The sequence below is a fragment of the Carassius carassius genome, chromosome 9 (assembly GCF_963082965.1).
Source record: "Carassius carassius chromosome 9, fCarCar2.1, whole genome shotgun sequence".
Lineage (NCBI taxonomy): Eukaryota > Metazoa > Chordata > Actinopteri > Cypriniformes > Cyprinidae > Carassius > Carassius carassius.
The window spans coordinates 32,794,356-32,809,399 of record NC_081763.1 but is presented as its reverse complement, the minus strand read 5'-3'; the positions used below and the strand labels follow the sequence as shown (position 1 = coordinate 32,809,399).

Genomic DNA, 15,044 nt, shown 5'->3' with positions numbered 1-15,044 from the left:
TTGTACTGTAAATTAAGAAAATATCAAGGTTGCCATATGGCAACTCTGTACCACTATGGAAAAATAGGTGCGTAGCCATATGGCAACACTGTGCCACAGTGGAATTACAGTAATGTTATAGATAGTAGCATGAATACAATTATCACAGTTATTTAATGATTTTTAAGTGTTTATTGTAGTATAGTTGTATTTATGTATAAATAACAAAATTATGTTTTCTTTTCAGAAAATGAATAAAGCTATATTTTATGGAAAGGGCAATAGGAGAAGTGCAGAGTTGGCCTGTCATGGAGAAGAAAAGGAAGTGCAAATACCCTGACTGCAGGGGGATCGTCCGCATGAAGTGCAGCAAATGTGACTTGGACCTTCACATCACAGCTGAAAGGAACTGCTTTTTGCAGTTTCATGGGATGTCATGAAACTTGACATGAGTTGGATTGAGATGGGTGCACATGGATGGACTGGGAAAACCCACACTGAGGCCAAGCTGTGGCCTTATGGTTACAGACTTGGACTAGTTACCCGAAGGTCACAGGTTTGAGTCTCGGTGCTGGCAGGAGTTGTCGGTGGAGGTGAGTGAATGAACAGTGCTCTCTTCCACCCTAAATACCCATGGCTGAAGTGCCCTTGAGCAAGGCACTGAACCCCCAGTTGCTCCCCGGTGTGTGTTCACTTCTCACTGCTGTGTGTGCACTTGGATGGGTTAAATCCAGAGCACCAATTCTGAGTATGGGTTACCATACTTGGCAAATGTCATATAGAACATAATGCGTACCATAGAGGGTTAAAGGTCATTTTAAAGTGGTTAAGCAAATAATAATAATAATAATAATCGGCAGGGATCCCAGACCAAGTGTGCCTCCTCTATTTTACAGTAAAACCCACGAGCCGCCAGTGAGTGCGACATGGGAGCATGTTAAACTTCCTTAAAATTGCGTGAAATACGCTGGAACGTACACCGCGAAATCAAAGCGTTTTATTATGCATACCAAATACAACTGGTGAAACACGTTTTTAATCAATGATCTGTGTAATATTGCATGTGACGAATCTGTCGCCGTTTAACATCATCGTGCTGGAAATCCAGGTGGACATATTTGCGTGCACGCGTTACATGCTACGGTAACATGATCCCCGGATGATCCATGACCCCGGAAGTTTTTTTTTAACAGAAAGTGAAAGTAGAGATAACTTTACGAGTGGCTACTTTTTCCACATAAGGTCTAAAAACAACTTTGTTTTTCAGTTACAGCAGAGTGTTTTTGTATTTCAACATGCACTTACATACATACATGTGCGTGGCAGCACTATTTATGATCTGTGAAGGTAAGTATCGTAACGTCATCCATTTACGTAATACATAGCTGTATGCATACTTGTACTAAAACATGTTTTTTCCTCTTCTTCTTGTTCCTTTTTTTTTTTTTTTTTTTTTTTTTTTTTTACAAAACAGGTAGGTCTCTGTATATGTAACCTATACCAAATACTGAAAGCGGAATATATCAAAAGAATAGGAGACGTCAAAAGTAACCTTTCCTTCATCTTTCTCTTTCCTGAATGTTCTCGTTTTTTTTTTAGGGTTCTTAGTGAAAGGTCCTTCTGGTCCTCTGGTTGTTCCTCTGGGATCTTCGGTGGTTTTGCCCTGTTTTGTTGATGAACCCTTACCTTTGAAAGGACTGAAAGTGATTTGGATAAGAACCGATGCCCATACTTTAGTGCATGTGTTCCAAGATTATGAGAGTCGGCCAGATGCCCAGTATCAGGATTATCATGATAGAGCTCATTTCTTCTCTGATAAAATCAAACATGGAAACTTCTCCCTCCGCCTGGACAATGTGAGAGCTGAAGATAAGGGTTTCTACAGATGTAAGGTTTACACCGATCAGGAATCTGAAGAAACCCTGGTTCAGATTAAGTCAGTTGGTGAGTGAAAATCTTTTGAGTTCTGGCCAACATTTATAAATTAATTTCACTTTAAATTGTATGATTTGATATTTTGTGTATTCTCTCAGAGCATCTGATGGTATCAGGTACCCATCATCCTGTATCTGCGTTTGTGGGTGAGGACGTCACTCTGAACTGCTCTGTAGACTCTCATATCCCACCTGAAGAGATTGATGAGGTTTCATGGAGGAAAACAGATAAAAATGAAAACATCCAGGTTCTGGTTTTTGAAAAGAATAAAGTAATTCCATCAGATGAGAGATACAGACGCAGAGCTGAGTTCTTCACTGCTGAAATCCCCAAAGGAAACTTCTCTCTCAGACTGAAGAGTGTCAGGACTGAGGATAAAGGAGTTTACATCTGTCAAGTGTTTGCTGGAAATTTTTCAGCCAATGCAACTGCAGTACTGGAGCAACTGGGTGAGCAAAAAACAAAACAAAACAACAACCTTACACTGATATATGAAACTAAACAAATTTAGTTAAATGAAGATGTAATTTGCATGCTCAATTTTATTTGAATCAAGCATATGTATTGGCTTAATTTTTGATGCACATGCGTCACATAATCAATTTGCTGGATTTTAGATGACATGCAAATGATGTTGTGCATGTACTTAAAAAGGCTTTTACAACTTCTACAACTATTTTCCAATTCTGGTCTGTTTAATGCTTTTAAGCAGTGGTTCCCAACCACGTTCCTGGAGGCCCCCCAACACTGCAGGTTTTCCATGTCTCCAACGAGGTTGGGAACCACTGCTTTAAAGAGTTCACTGGTTATTAAACATATAGTGAGAAATTATGTGTCAAATCAAACACGTCAGTGATATTACTATTACATTTACTGACTAATCCATTGTTTTTTAGAGTGTGATCAAAATGACAATTCAACCTTAGAACTTTAAAAAGATTTGACAGAGATTGGTCGGCCTAAACTCTGCTGTCTTTAGCCATCTTTTTTGCATTGTATGCGGTGACTTTGCATGTAATTTTTCCAGTTTGTATGCCTGTAACTCAAGAAGTATTAAAGATGTTTGATTCTGCTTCTTAAATAACTTTTCTTTTGGCTTTTGCTCATTCTCAGACTGTACAATGCTTATGAATATTTCATGAGACAAGTAATGCAGGCATTTAATAGTTGGTTGGCTGTTGCTCAACATCTCACCATAGCATTTTAGCACCACACTGTTCTCACTGTATAAGCACAAAATTGTGTTGATACTTCAGTTTTAATGTATAATCTACATGCATTGTTATTAAATATACAGAGAATGATGGGCAATGAGTTTCCTTTAAGTAAAACAATTTAATGTCTGTTTTTCACAGGTTTCTCAGTTTTACACACAATTGTGTTGTTTCTCTGTATTGCTGCATCTGGATCTGCTCTGCTGCCGTCTGTTCTGTGGTGTCTAAAACACAGATCATCAAACACAAGTATGTTTGCATACAAACTATTCTTATTTCTTTATTTGTTAGTAGGTTCTTTTATTTTTACATTTAGCAGACGCTTTTATCCAAAGCGACTTACAGATGAGGACAGTGGAAGTAATCAAAAACAACAAAAAGAGCAAAGATATATATAAGTGCTATAACAAGTCTCAGTTAGTTTAACACAGTACACGTAGCATGGGATTTTAAATAATATAATAAATAAAAAGAAAACAGAATAAAAAAGAATAGAGCAAGCTAGTGTTAGAGGTCTTTACACATACACACACACACACACACATAAAACTGCATAATAAATGAAAAAATAGAATACAAAAAGATTAGAAAGGTAGTTAGATTTTTTTAAGAATAGAATTAGAATAGTGAGTGTTAAAGTTAGAGGGTCAAATAAAGATGGAAGAGATGTGTTTTCAGCCGATTCTTGAAGATGGCTAAGGACTCAGCTGCTCGGATTGAGTTGGGGAGGTCATTCCACCAGGAGGGAACATTTAATTTAAAAGGCCGTAAAAGTGACTGTGCTTCTTTGGGATGGCACAATCAAGCGACGTTGACTTGCAGAACACAAGCTTCTAGAGGGCACATAAGTCTGAAGTAACAAATTTAGGTAAATGGGTGCAGAGCCAGTGGTAGTTTTGTAGGCAAACATCAATGCCTTGAATTTTATGCGAGCAGCTATTGGAAGCCAGTGCAAATTGATAAACAGAGGTGTGACGTGTATTCTTTTTGGCTCATTAAAAATTAATCTTGCTGCCTCGTTCTGGATTAATTGTAAAGGTTTGATAGAATTGGCTGGAAGACCTGCCAAGAGGGCATTGCAATAGTCCAGCCTGGACAGAACAAGAGCTTGAACAAGGAGTTGTGCTGCATGATCCGAAAGAAAGGGCTTGATCTTCTTTATGTTTAATAAAGCAAATCTGCAGGATCGGACAGTTTTAGCAATGTGGTCTGAGAAAGTCAGCTGATCAATCATAACTCCAAGGCTTCTAGCTGTTTTTGAAGGAGTTATGGTTGATGTGCCTAACTTGATGGTGAAATTGTGATGAAACGATGGGTTTGCTGGAACCTCAAGCAGTTCTGTCTTGGCAAGGTTGAGTTGAAAGTGATGGTCCATCATCCAGGAAGAAATGTCTGTTAGACAAGCTGAGATGCGAATAGCTACCGTCGGATCATCAGGATGGAATGAGAAGTAGAGTTGAGTGTCATCAGCATAGCAGTGGTATGAAAAGCCATGTTTCTGAATGACAGAACCTAATGATGCCATGTAGACAGAGAAGAGAATTGGTCCAAGAACTGACCCTGAGGCACCCCAGTAGGTAGATGTTGTGACTTGGACACCTCACCCATCCAAGATACTTTTATTGTTATTGTTTTAGGTTCATGAGTTTAAACAAGTGGACATTTTCAGTCCAAATTATATATGCTAAATAATTATTTAAATAACATATCTGACTGAAATTAATTTCTCTCTAGGTAAAGCCCTGTTTCTTCAGATGTCTGTAGTCACCGTACCAAACCTTTTTATGTTTTTTGCCTTTTTGTTCTGGGGTGTTATTGAAGGTGAGTATTTCCTGTATTAATTATGTATCTAGCATTATACCAGTTGAAGAAACTATAACTTTTTCTTTGAAAAACCTCTTCTTATATGAATTTAGCTTCATTTTAAATTATAAAATGGATGAATTGATAAATTTGTAGAATGAAAATCACTTTATTCCTTGGGATATCATCTGTTATTAACACCGCTGATTGTTTCCCCGATCCCCAGGGTTTCTGAGTGAGACTGTTGCCTGCTGTGCTCATTATTTTCTGAGGCCTCTTCTTCTCTTATGGACAGCTCCACATTCAAAACATTTCCCAGGTTCGTTCACTTTGATTAACTATATTTGTTTTAATCACAGGAATAAATTGCATCTAACATATATTCACATAGAAAACAATTATTTTAAGTTGTAATATTTCACTATTACTGTTTTTACTGTATTTTTGATCAAGTAAATGCAGCCTTGGTGAGCAATAACAAACTTCTTTCAAAAAAAAAAAATCTTAAATTGACTTTTGAAAGGATCACTTCCATTTCACGTGTTTTTGTTTATTTCTTTGTTTTAATTAGATTATACATTTTGTAGTTTTTTTGAGTTAATTTAACTTTTTCTGTTTTACAGGCAGTCGTGAAACAGTTGTGCACTGCATAATTCATCTACAATATTCCCTCTTTACAAATGTTGTTCATTCAGGTAGACAAATTTGAATATTCGACCATATCAAGTCAACTGATAGGATACTGATGAAGTATTTTGGATTCAGTAAATGTTAAGCTCAATCAGCAGCATTTGTGTAACCTTGTCTAAAAAAATACTATAATGTAATTGTTGATGATTGCATATTTCTTCCTTTGTCCCAGTTCTTTTTAAATCTTTTTGGGAGAAAAGTCTGAGTTATGAAGAATCTGACAGAGTCCTGATAACAATCCTCTTTGGGATAATGATTCTGATATGCATCGTCAATATCGTTTTCTGTAAGTATTTCTGTGTCGTTTTTAGCCATAACCATGCTGCAGAAGCAAATGATCTCAAATTGTTTTCATCAGCTCATCAGGCAGTGTTAATCTAATCATTTTATTTACAAATTTCTTAGAGAAATCTCAGCATTATTTACATGGATAAAAACATGTAAATCCTAAGTATGCTTCAAAGATCACACAATATCAAAGATATTTGAATGCTAACGTAATATAATTCAGTCCAGTTGTGATAATTTGGTATAAAAACATTTATTTTTCTTTGATCTAGTATTGGCAGAACTCATCAAATATAAAGACGTCCGTATACATGTTGTGTTAGACCTGGTGTCTGATATTGGTCATGATGTTCTGCCTCCATTACAACTCATCTTCCTCTTCTACGCTTTTGGAGCTGCCAGACGAGGTAAAAAGTTGAGACATGTATAGAGACATTTGTGTGTAGAAAAAAAATATATATATAATGTTTTTCCTGGAAAATAAAGGTTTATCAAAGATAATAAGTCTATACACCTGAACACAAACTAGCCTACTAAATCTTTCTCTCTCTATACACAGCACTTTTTGTTCTTGGAGTTTTTCCGCTGTTCTTAACTTTGACAAGATATGATTGGAACAAAGCATGTGTGGAAAAACTGCAGTGTGAGTATTTGATGAATTACTCTCATAGATGGGCTAAATCAATGAAACTGTCTTGAATAACTATCTTTGATTTTAAATTACTTACTGTTGAATAAGAAAACAAATAATGTGTTCCAACTTGTTCTGCAGCTTTATTTCCTTTTTTTTTATACAGTTTTAAATATATGAATTTTACTGATAAATAAACATTCTTACACGTACATCATTTTCAGGTTTACCCTCAGGAGTCAGGAGGGCAGCGTGGTTAAGTTTCATGATAGCAGTAAATGGCATAATGGTCTATTCTTACCTCATAGCGCTGGAAAAAGAGAAAGGTACAATAATGGGCACAATTACATAAAAACGCACAAATCAAGTGAAGTGTTCATTTATTCCTCAAATATTGATCTAATTGCAGATTGTGTTGGATGGGTCTGCGTAGCTGCTTTTCTTCAAGGTCTCTGGGGAATCGTTGTCCTGAAGCACTCGTTTGAAGACCTGGGTACAGTATTGATCAACTTTTAATAATCTTTTGTGAGATTTCTTTTTTCTTCTCCAAGATGGTTTCATCTTGCATTGAGAGTCTGGTTCATTTAAGCTTTTCTTAAATGCTGGTTTGACCCTGGTCAGTCAGTTCCCTGCCAAGAATTTCCTCAAGCAGATCTTGCTTTAGGTTCAAACTCATTCAAATTTGGTAAATGCATTAAAACGTTAATTACATGCATCCAAGACGTAGATGAGTTTGTTTCTTCATCAGATTTGGAGAAATGTTGCATTGCATCACTTGCTCACCAATGGATCCTCTGCAGTGAATGGGTGCCATCAGAATGAGTCCAAACAGCTGATAAAAACATCACAATAATCCACAATTAATCCACATCACTCCACTCTATCACTTAATGATTTGTTAAAGGTACAATTTGTAAGATATTTGCATTAAAATATCCAAAAACCACTAGGCTAGTGTAATATATTTTCATCTCTAATGTTTTCAACTACTTGTAAATCATGAGAAAATTCCCGTTCTAAAGAGTAGTGATCTGTCGTTCGTGAACGAATCGTTCTTTTTGAACGAATCTTTTAGGTGGACGAATCGTTCTCGTTCACGGAGTCCACTGACTCGTATTTCTCGTTCACTGAAGTTCCTCCCTCCACAGCAGTGGAGCGCATGCGCAGCTTGGTGAACCGGGTATCTGTGAACTATTTCATGCTGTCAAAGAGTTACTCAACCTCGAGCCAATAGCCTTCGAGTATGACATGTGACGAAGCATGTGATTTGTTGAATGTAGTGAACGAATACGCCCTTCACTGAACAGTTTCATATGAGTCTGAACGAGATCTAGAGATATTGTTTGTGAACGAAATGACTGAACTGGTACCCATGTCGTTTGTGAATGAGTTGAATGAACGGATACATGTCGTTCGTGAATGAAATGAACTGGTACATAGCTTATCTCGTTCGTGAACAAAATTAATGAGAGTAAGCCGGGTTAGTTGGCCATTTAGCAAAATGCAAAGTGCAGTTATATGTACTGTGCACATACGCTTGTTTTCATATTTAGCGTACAGAACATAACTCCACGTTTAATCCCCGATTTATGAATGTGAATATAAAGGCCAATATATGAACTGTCTGACCAAACAATTAAAATGCTAATTATGCAAGAAAACCTCATGCTTTGTTCATCTGAACAACTTAAATAGACTTTATATAATGAATGCGATTATGCACACATTTGAATTCAAATCAGTTTTTTTAACAAGTGAATACATTCGTTGACTTAAGACATAACGCATAATACACTCTTTTTTGCCACCTGCTGGCATATATTGTGAAATACGAAGAAATGGTCACTGAACGAATCATTTTGGTGAACGAACTGAAAACGAACAAATCTCTTGAAAGAATCATAATTTCCACCACTACTAAACAGTGACACGGGGCAGTGAAAGTGAAGTGAAGTGAAGTGAAGTGACATTCGGCCAAGTATGGTGACCCATACTCAGAATTTGTGCTCTGCATTTAACCCATCCGAAATGCACACACACAGAGCAGTGAACACACACACACACTGTGAGCACACACCCGGAGCAGTGGGCAGCCATTTATGCTGCGGCGCCCGGGGAGCAGTTGGGGGTTAGGTGCCTTGCTCAAGGGCACCTCAGTCGTGGTATTGAGGGTGGTGAGAGAACTGTACATGCACTCCCCCCACCCACAATTCCTGCCGGCCCGGGACTCGAACCCACAACCCTTCGATTGGGAGTCCGATTCTCTAACCACCAGGCCACGACTTCCCCAGTGGCCTGTCAATGACGCTAGTTACCCTTTGTTACCACCTTTACTGACGTAGAAACCACATGACAACAGTGTCGTGGACAAATGCGGAAGTAGTGTCTAGCGTCCAGCAAACCACTAGCTTGCTTCAAGCAGTTCCTTATTTACTTCTTGCACGTTTTATGTTGGATTGTGTTACTTATTTATGGAACATAATTACTGTTTACCATCTGCCGCTGGTTCTGTCGACAAGGACAGCTCCCGTAAACGTAAGCGTACGGGTCAACCAAACGACCCAAGAAGAGTTTGGGACAAGAGGAGAGAAAGAGCGAGGATCAATATCAGTGTTGCATTTTCTAGATGGAGAGAGCTTCGCGACAAACTTCAACTAGAAAGAGATGCTGATCTCGCTTGTGTTTTACTCGACAGGTGAGTTGTTTTGACTCGTATCTTTACAGAAAACGTATGCTATCATAACAATCAACAAGATTAGTATTATGGGGCATACACGCCAAATGCGAGGCATCACGTCTTTGCATTGACTTTGTATCTAATCTACTCGCACAAATCGTTGATCTCGCGTTTGAAAATCATGACATCAAACACAACATTTATAAAACTTTACCTCATCCGTTAAATCCATGATTTATCTTTCCGTCTGATTGATGGCCATCAGTGGTTGGGTAGAAGACAACAAATCCCATCATTCCACGCTCCTTAGCGTCATCAAACCACGCGGTTGTTATTGTTTTGGTAGTGCGCCCTCTAGTGGCAGTTCTTACAACCTGTACCTTTAAGTGAAAAGATGTAAGCAAATTTATTTAAGATGTTTTTAACTTTAAACCATTGTTTCTTGCCAATCTTAATGGTTCATGCAGCTTTTCACTTCACAAGACTGGAGTGATGTGGATTACTTGTGCATTATTGTGATGTTTTTATCAGCTGTTTGGACGGCACCCATTCACTGCAAGTATATTTAAATTGTCTTTATTTAAATTTTTTTATTATTATTGCAAACTTTTACTTTTACTACTCGTTTTATTTGTTTACATTTTTACATGCCTTCCAGATCTTCCTTTTAGACGCGTTGTCTACCTTATCGGATCCGTCGGTGTTGTTCTAGTGAACTCTGTTGCACTGATGACAGAACTGATCATGAAAGTAGGTAAGTTAACACTCAACCTTTTAGCATCACGCTGAACACTGAGAGGAAGTCAATCAGTTTAATGTGAATCAAGGTGTGTGATAACAGTATAAACAAAACACACTCTTCTTTTCTCTAAATGCACCGGACACTTTCTTATAAACACTCCATGTTACAATAACTTCATAAGCACTTAACAAATGATTACTTACAAATCATATTACACTATTTGCTTCTTTTGCACAATGTCATGCACAGATCTTTTACAATTACATTATGTTGCCATCTACACATTTTATAAGACTGATGTCACATCATGTTAATGTGATGTGGGCTTATTGCAAAACATTGGTGTCAGGGTATTAACACCTGATTTTTGTTTCAGGGGTCTCTGAGTCTTTCTCTAGAATATGTGAAATGTTAAAGTGAATGTAGAGTTATCACAGAACAAGCACACTTTACAAACAGAGGAGTTTGTGTGGTTTAGAGTGATCAAACTTGCCCTCACTGTATCATCTTGAATCCTCAGTTAATGGTGAGCGTGCGATGGAGGATCTGAGAAAAGTTGTCTTTTCCTCCGAATGCCTCTTTGTCTCTTCTGTGCTGCTGTTAATCATTTTCGAACCTTGTGAGTATGAACTAGACTTATCTATCTTTATAAACCATCACTGGGCTGATGTTCAGTCTCTGTATGTTTGTCTTGATTTGTTGTAAATCTATCGTTTTATAGACTTCAAGCAATGAGAAACAACACGTACAAGTAAATTCTGCTTTGTTGTTTCTAGAGGTGCACAAGTGAAACACTTCAGCTTTTTTGAAGGAGTAGATGATCTTATAGCACGGTCTTTTCTAAATCCAGAAATCAGTCATTATGCAATCTAGTGATCTGAACAAAGCTGTGCTTCAGCCGAGACTGATCAATTTCACATTGAGTCACTGAATATGTTTTCCACTGTTCTTCACACAGGCATTAAAAAGCTTCAGCAGCGTTTCCAGGTTAGTATTATATATTTAAAGTTTGATATGAGATTTGATATGTATTTGATACTGATTGATATGGGATTTACAGTACAGCCAACAGATCATATATAACATTGAATGAATTTGAGATTTGTAAGTAAACCTGCATTATAGATGACATTATTATGATGCGGCCGGACTTCTAGGTTCTTCAGGGCAAGCAGCCTATATGACTTGTATTTTTGTTTTCACACAAAGTAAACAGGGTCCACATTCGGATACCAAATATCATGAAAAACCTGTAAATAATAACAGAATGCTCATTGTTGGGTGAACTATTTGTGTGATATCCAGATAAATAACCCTAACTATCTGTGGGTCAGTCAAGTCTTATTAGATCAGAGATAATCAAACTGAATGGTGCACCAATGTTGACGGAAATCTGCATAATAGTAGTAATCTTTGAAATGTGTGTTTCAACCTCACACAGTATGTTTTGTTCATTTTCATCTCTATTTGAATGAATCTGTAATGCTAAAAGAACTGAGACCTGTCACAGTCAAACATCTGCAATTTCATCTATAAGCATATTTTTTGCAGATATGTTTTAACTCGTGTGTCTCATCCTGAAAACAGAGAAAGGAGGCAGAAACTTCACACGATCTATCAAACCATAACCAGACCGCAGCAGAAATGTGTGAACGGAGTCCTCTGAGAGAGACTGAAGAACCGGAGGCCGAGAGAAACAGAGAGACGCAGCCTGATTCAGAGCTTCAGCAATCATTGCAATGACCCAACGAGATCCTGCCAGATTCACCAACACTGTTTACTCCGAGAAAAACTGAGTCCCTTCAGAGGTCAAGCTGAGAGAATTGTTTTTTTGTGGGTTTGTTTTAAACGTAATGAATATGTGAAGTGGTGCCAAAGTGTTTGGACACTCAAGTCACACTTAAAAACAGTTTTAAGTGCGACTGAACAGACACTGAAGTTTTGGGAACTTGCAGCGATGCTTTTAATATCACGGTCCATAGACTTAAGGTCTGACGTTTTGTGCTTCACTAACTTGCAGTTCTGTGATTCCTCATTGGATGCCTTATAAAGCAGAATATATGTAAGTCATGGCAACTTATGTTTTTACATTACTTCAACTCATCAAAGAAAGATGAGGGATTTCAACATTCTCCTAAGTTATATAAAATTCAACTTAATTTTTTCAAGTTGGTTTAATTTCATTTATAATTTGTATATGCATATATGAACACTGTATATGAGAATAATATACACTATTAGATGCACACACTACATCTCATTCAGTGCTAAAACACAGTGCTCTTTTTTTGTGTAAAGCGAAACCTGTGTACTTGTAAATATTTTTTAGCTTTTATTTTTTTTATTTGTGTGTGTTTAATCTAGATAGAAAGCATTATGAAGTGTGAATCTGGTTTCCTCATGTTGCTCTCAGTGATTCAGATTTGTATTTCTGTGTGTGTTACTCATGGACCATGTTTCTGAAGGCTGAGTTAGCTCTGATAAATGTAATAATTTGGGTGCTTGTGTGTTATTGCTTCATGACACTTGTTAAAAGTTTACCTTAAGAATGTTTTTTTCTTGTTGTTTTTACGCTGGAGCAGAAGTTGTGACTGACTGTTGATCAAATCAAAGGGAGCTCCTCTGTGTATGAGATTATCTGTACAATAAATTGTATTATTTAAGTTTGTTACATAATGGTGCACAACCTTGTTGACTCGACAGTGTTTTGTCACCCAAATAAATGTAATGTTTTAACTTCTCCATTGCAGTTTGTCCTTGCAGCATTATTGTCTATTTCTTTGGTTTGTTGGTGTTTTTTTTTTCACTTTTACACTGATGACAGAACGCACACTGAAGATAAGTTTCATTTTGTGATTAAGAGAGATATTTGCATATATGAATTTGGATAAGGTCTTATTCATAATGGTTTATATAAATATTGTCTGTGCTATAATATTTTAATTCCTCAGGGAATGGAGGATCTGAGAAAGCTTCTCTGGTTTCATCTGAATCCCTCATCGCTCGGTCTCTGCTGATTTTACTCGCTGAGTACAGTTCGTAGTATGATGCAATGTTATTTCACTATCACTGATATTATTATATTTTGAATTAGATTAGTTTTTTAATTCAAAATATTAGTTTTGATATGGTTTTATGGTCTTAAACAAAAAACACTGAACTTTATGACTGTATAATCTCTAGAGCATTGTGGGAAATGTAGTTTACATTAACTGTAAGTAGTCAGATTATTTTAGTCTTTTTCTACAGTTCAAAGGTCCAAAACCGAAAAAAAGATTTATTTTTTGTTAAATATTACAGATATTTTTTTAAACATTCCATTCATTTTAAATGTTTTTTTTTTTTTACAAATTATTATTAATTGCTACTCAAAGTCATATTATTTAATTATTGAACTATATTTTGTTATTATTGTTGAGAGTACTATGATTGTGTAATTTTTAAACATCTGTGTAATATTTTTGAATATTTCTGTAAAGTGGTAAGCTGGTGTATAACCAGCTGACTGAGCATCCAGCAGATGGAGACTGTCGCTCTCTTTCTCTTCTTGACCTTTACTTGAAAAGCAGTTTTTCCCAAGCATCAACTTGCATGTATATTTAGTTTAAAAGAATGTTATGTTTAATGCACATCCTGAGCATTTTTTGAAGTGTGTTGACTCTATAAGGAGCTGAAAGTGTTGAATCGATGGGTTTGTGTGTTCAGTTATCAGCAGGACTTAAACATTTAAAGTTTTTCACTGACAAAACTTGCAGTGCATTTTCCAGTTGCTCATTTTACTGAAACTCATAATACAGCACATTAATTATTGCACGACATTTCTAGATGATTATTACAGACAATAAACCAACTTTTTGTTTCAGATTTAGTTTTTATTGCACCAAGAGAGAGAGAATTAGAAAATTAGCTGTGTTTGATAGACTTTATCACATTAGATACTAAACTGATGTGAAAACATGTCAAATCTGTTCAGTTCCAATTAGGGCTTTTCCGTTAAAGCAAACTATCATGTTGTACATTACTAGTTTATTCAAGTTTTTCTTTTAGTCTGTTGTGACCATTTCTCATATATATATCGATTCAGTGTAATACAGCATTAAAATCACTCTTGAGAAACATATTAAACTCATATTTCCTAGATCATGACTCATTTTATTGTTCTAAAAGCAAAACGTTCGTTTGGTTTCAATGGGAAGATAACTAGTTTCCACAATCCACCAAAAGAGCACAAGCTCTTAAAACATGACAGAATGCATATGCAAAATTCAAGTTTGGGACCAAATGTTGTTTTGCAGTTCAATTTAATGTTTATCTTCTTAGAGAACAATATTAGTTTAATAATTGCATGTTGGTAATCTGAATGATTGAGCTTGATTCTTTACAGAAGGTACTCTTCATGCATGATTAGTTTTACCATTACTAGAAATAATGGTTGATCAGATTTCTAACAGTGCTTTTTAAATCATTCTTTGTGCCTTTATTGTTTAGGAGAATGGGGCTCGTTTGGAGAAAGGTGTCTGTTTTCATCCAGGCCCCAGTCATCTCCTGTAGGACCTCCATCGGTGTGTTTATGAACTTTAGAAGATGTTTCCGGGTTTGAGATCTTAAACAAACTGCCAACTGAAACTTTATCTGTGTCTCGTGTGAGTCTGTGTATACGTCTGTGAAATCTGGGCTTTCTTGTTTCTCTTATTGGACACCTGTGATTGAATGCGTGACTGTATGTAGAGCAGACGTTTGGAGCGGGACGGTGAGGTTCGAGTTTCCCTCGCAAGTGCAGCTGTGTTTTCTGATCCTCTCTCAGGACAGTTTGAGCCGGTTAGATCTTCAGTGAACAATAATCATGAATTATGAGGCAATAATCTCATGTTCAAAGAGCAGCTGTGTGTTTTCTGGAAACTTATTATTTGTTTATTGTGCTTTGTGTTTTCACAGTCCATGTCGCTCAGAGTTGAGACCATTTATGTGGTGCAGCTCAGATAATTTGATAAGAAATATTTCTTGTTTAGATTTTTGAATTTTGATTGCAGACAATGTTGTTGTGGCAAAACTGAGCAGTTTGAGACATTATTGAGATCATCTTCT

General features: G+C 36.6%; 1 protein-coding gene across 1 annotated transcript; it reads left to right on the top strand.

Annotated features, from left to right (window-relative positions):
* Positions 1 to 1,166: 1,166 nt before the first annotated feature.
* LOC132149637 (uncharacterized) lies at positions 1,167 to 12,473 on the top strand. The gene is made up of 15 exons (XM_059559033.1): positions 1,167 to 1,326; positions 1,579 to 1,923; positions 2,013 to 2,363; positions 3,270 to 3,377; positions 4,863 to 4,949; positions 5,158 to 5,250; positions 5,555 to 5,626; positions 5,794 to 5,907; positions 6,182 to 6,316; positions 6,469 to 6,552; positions 6,765 to 6,866; positions 6,950 to 7,033; positions 9,876 to 9,971; positions 10,480 to 10,578; positions 10,918 to 12,473. The coding sequence occupies exons 1-15, from the start codon at positions 1,275 to 1,277 to the stop codon at positions 11,040 to 11,042; spliced, it is 1,947 nt and encodes a 648-aa protein (XP_059415016.1). The 5' UTR covers positions 1,167 to 1,274; the 3' UTR covers positions 11,043 to 12,473.
* The last annotated feature ends 2,571 nt before the right edge of the window (positions 12,474 to 15,044 follow it).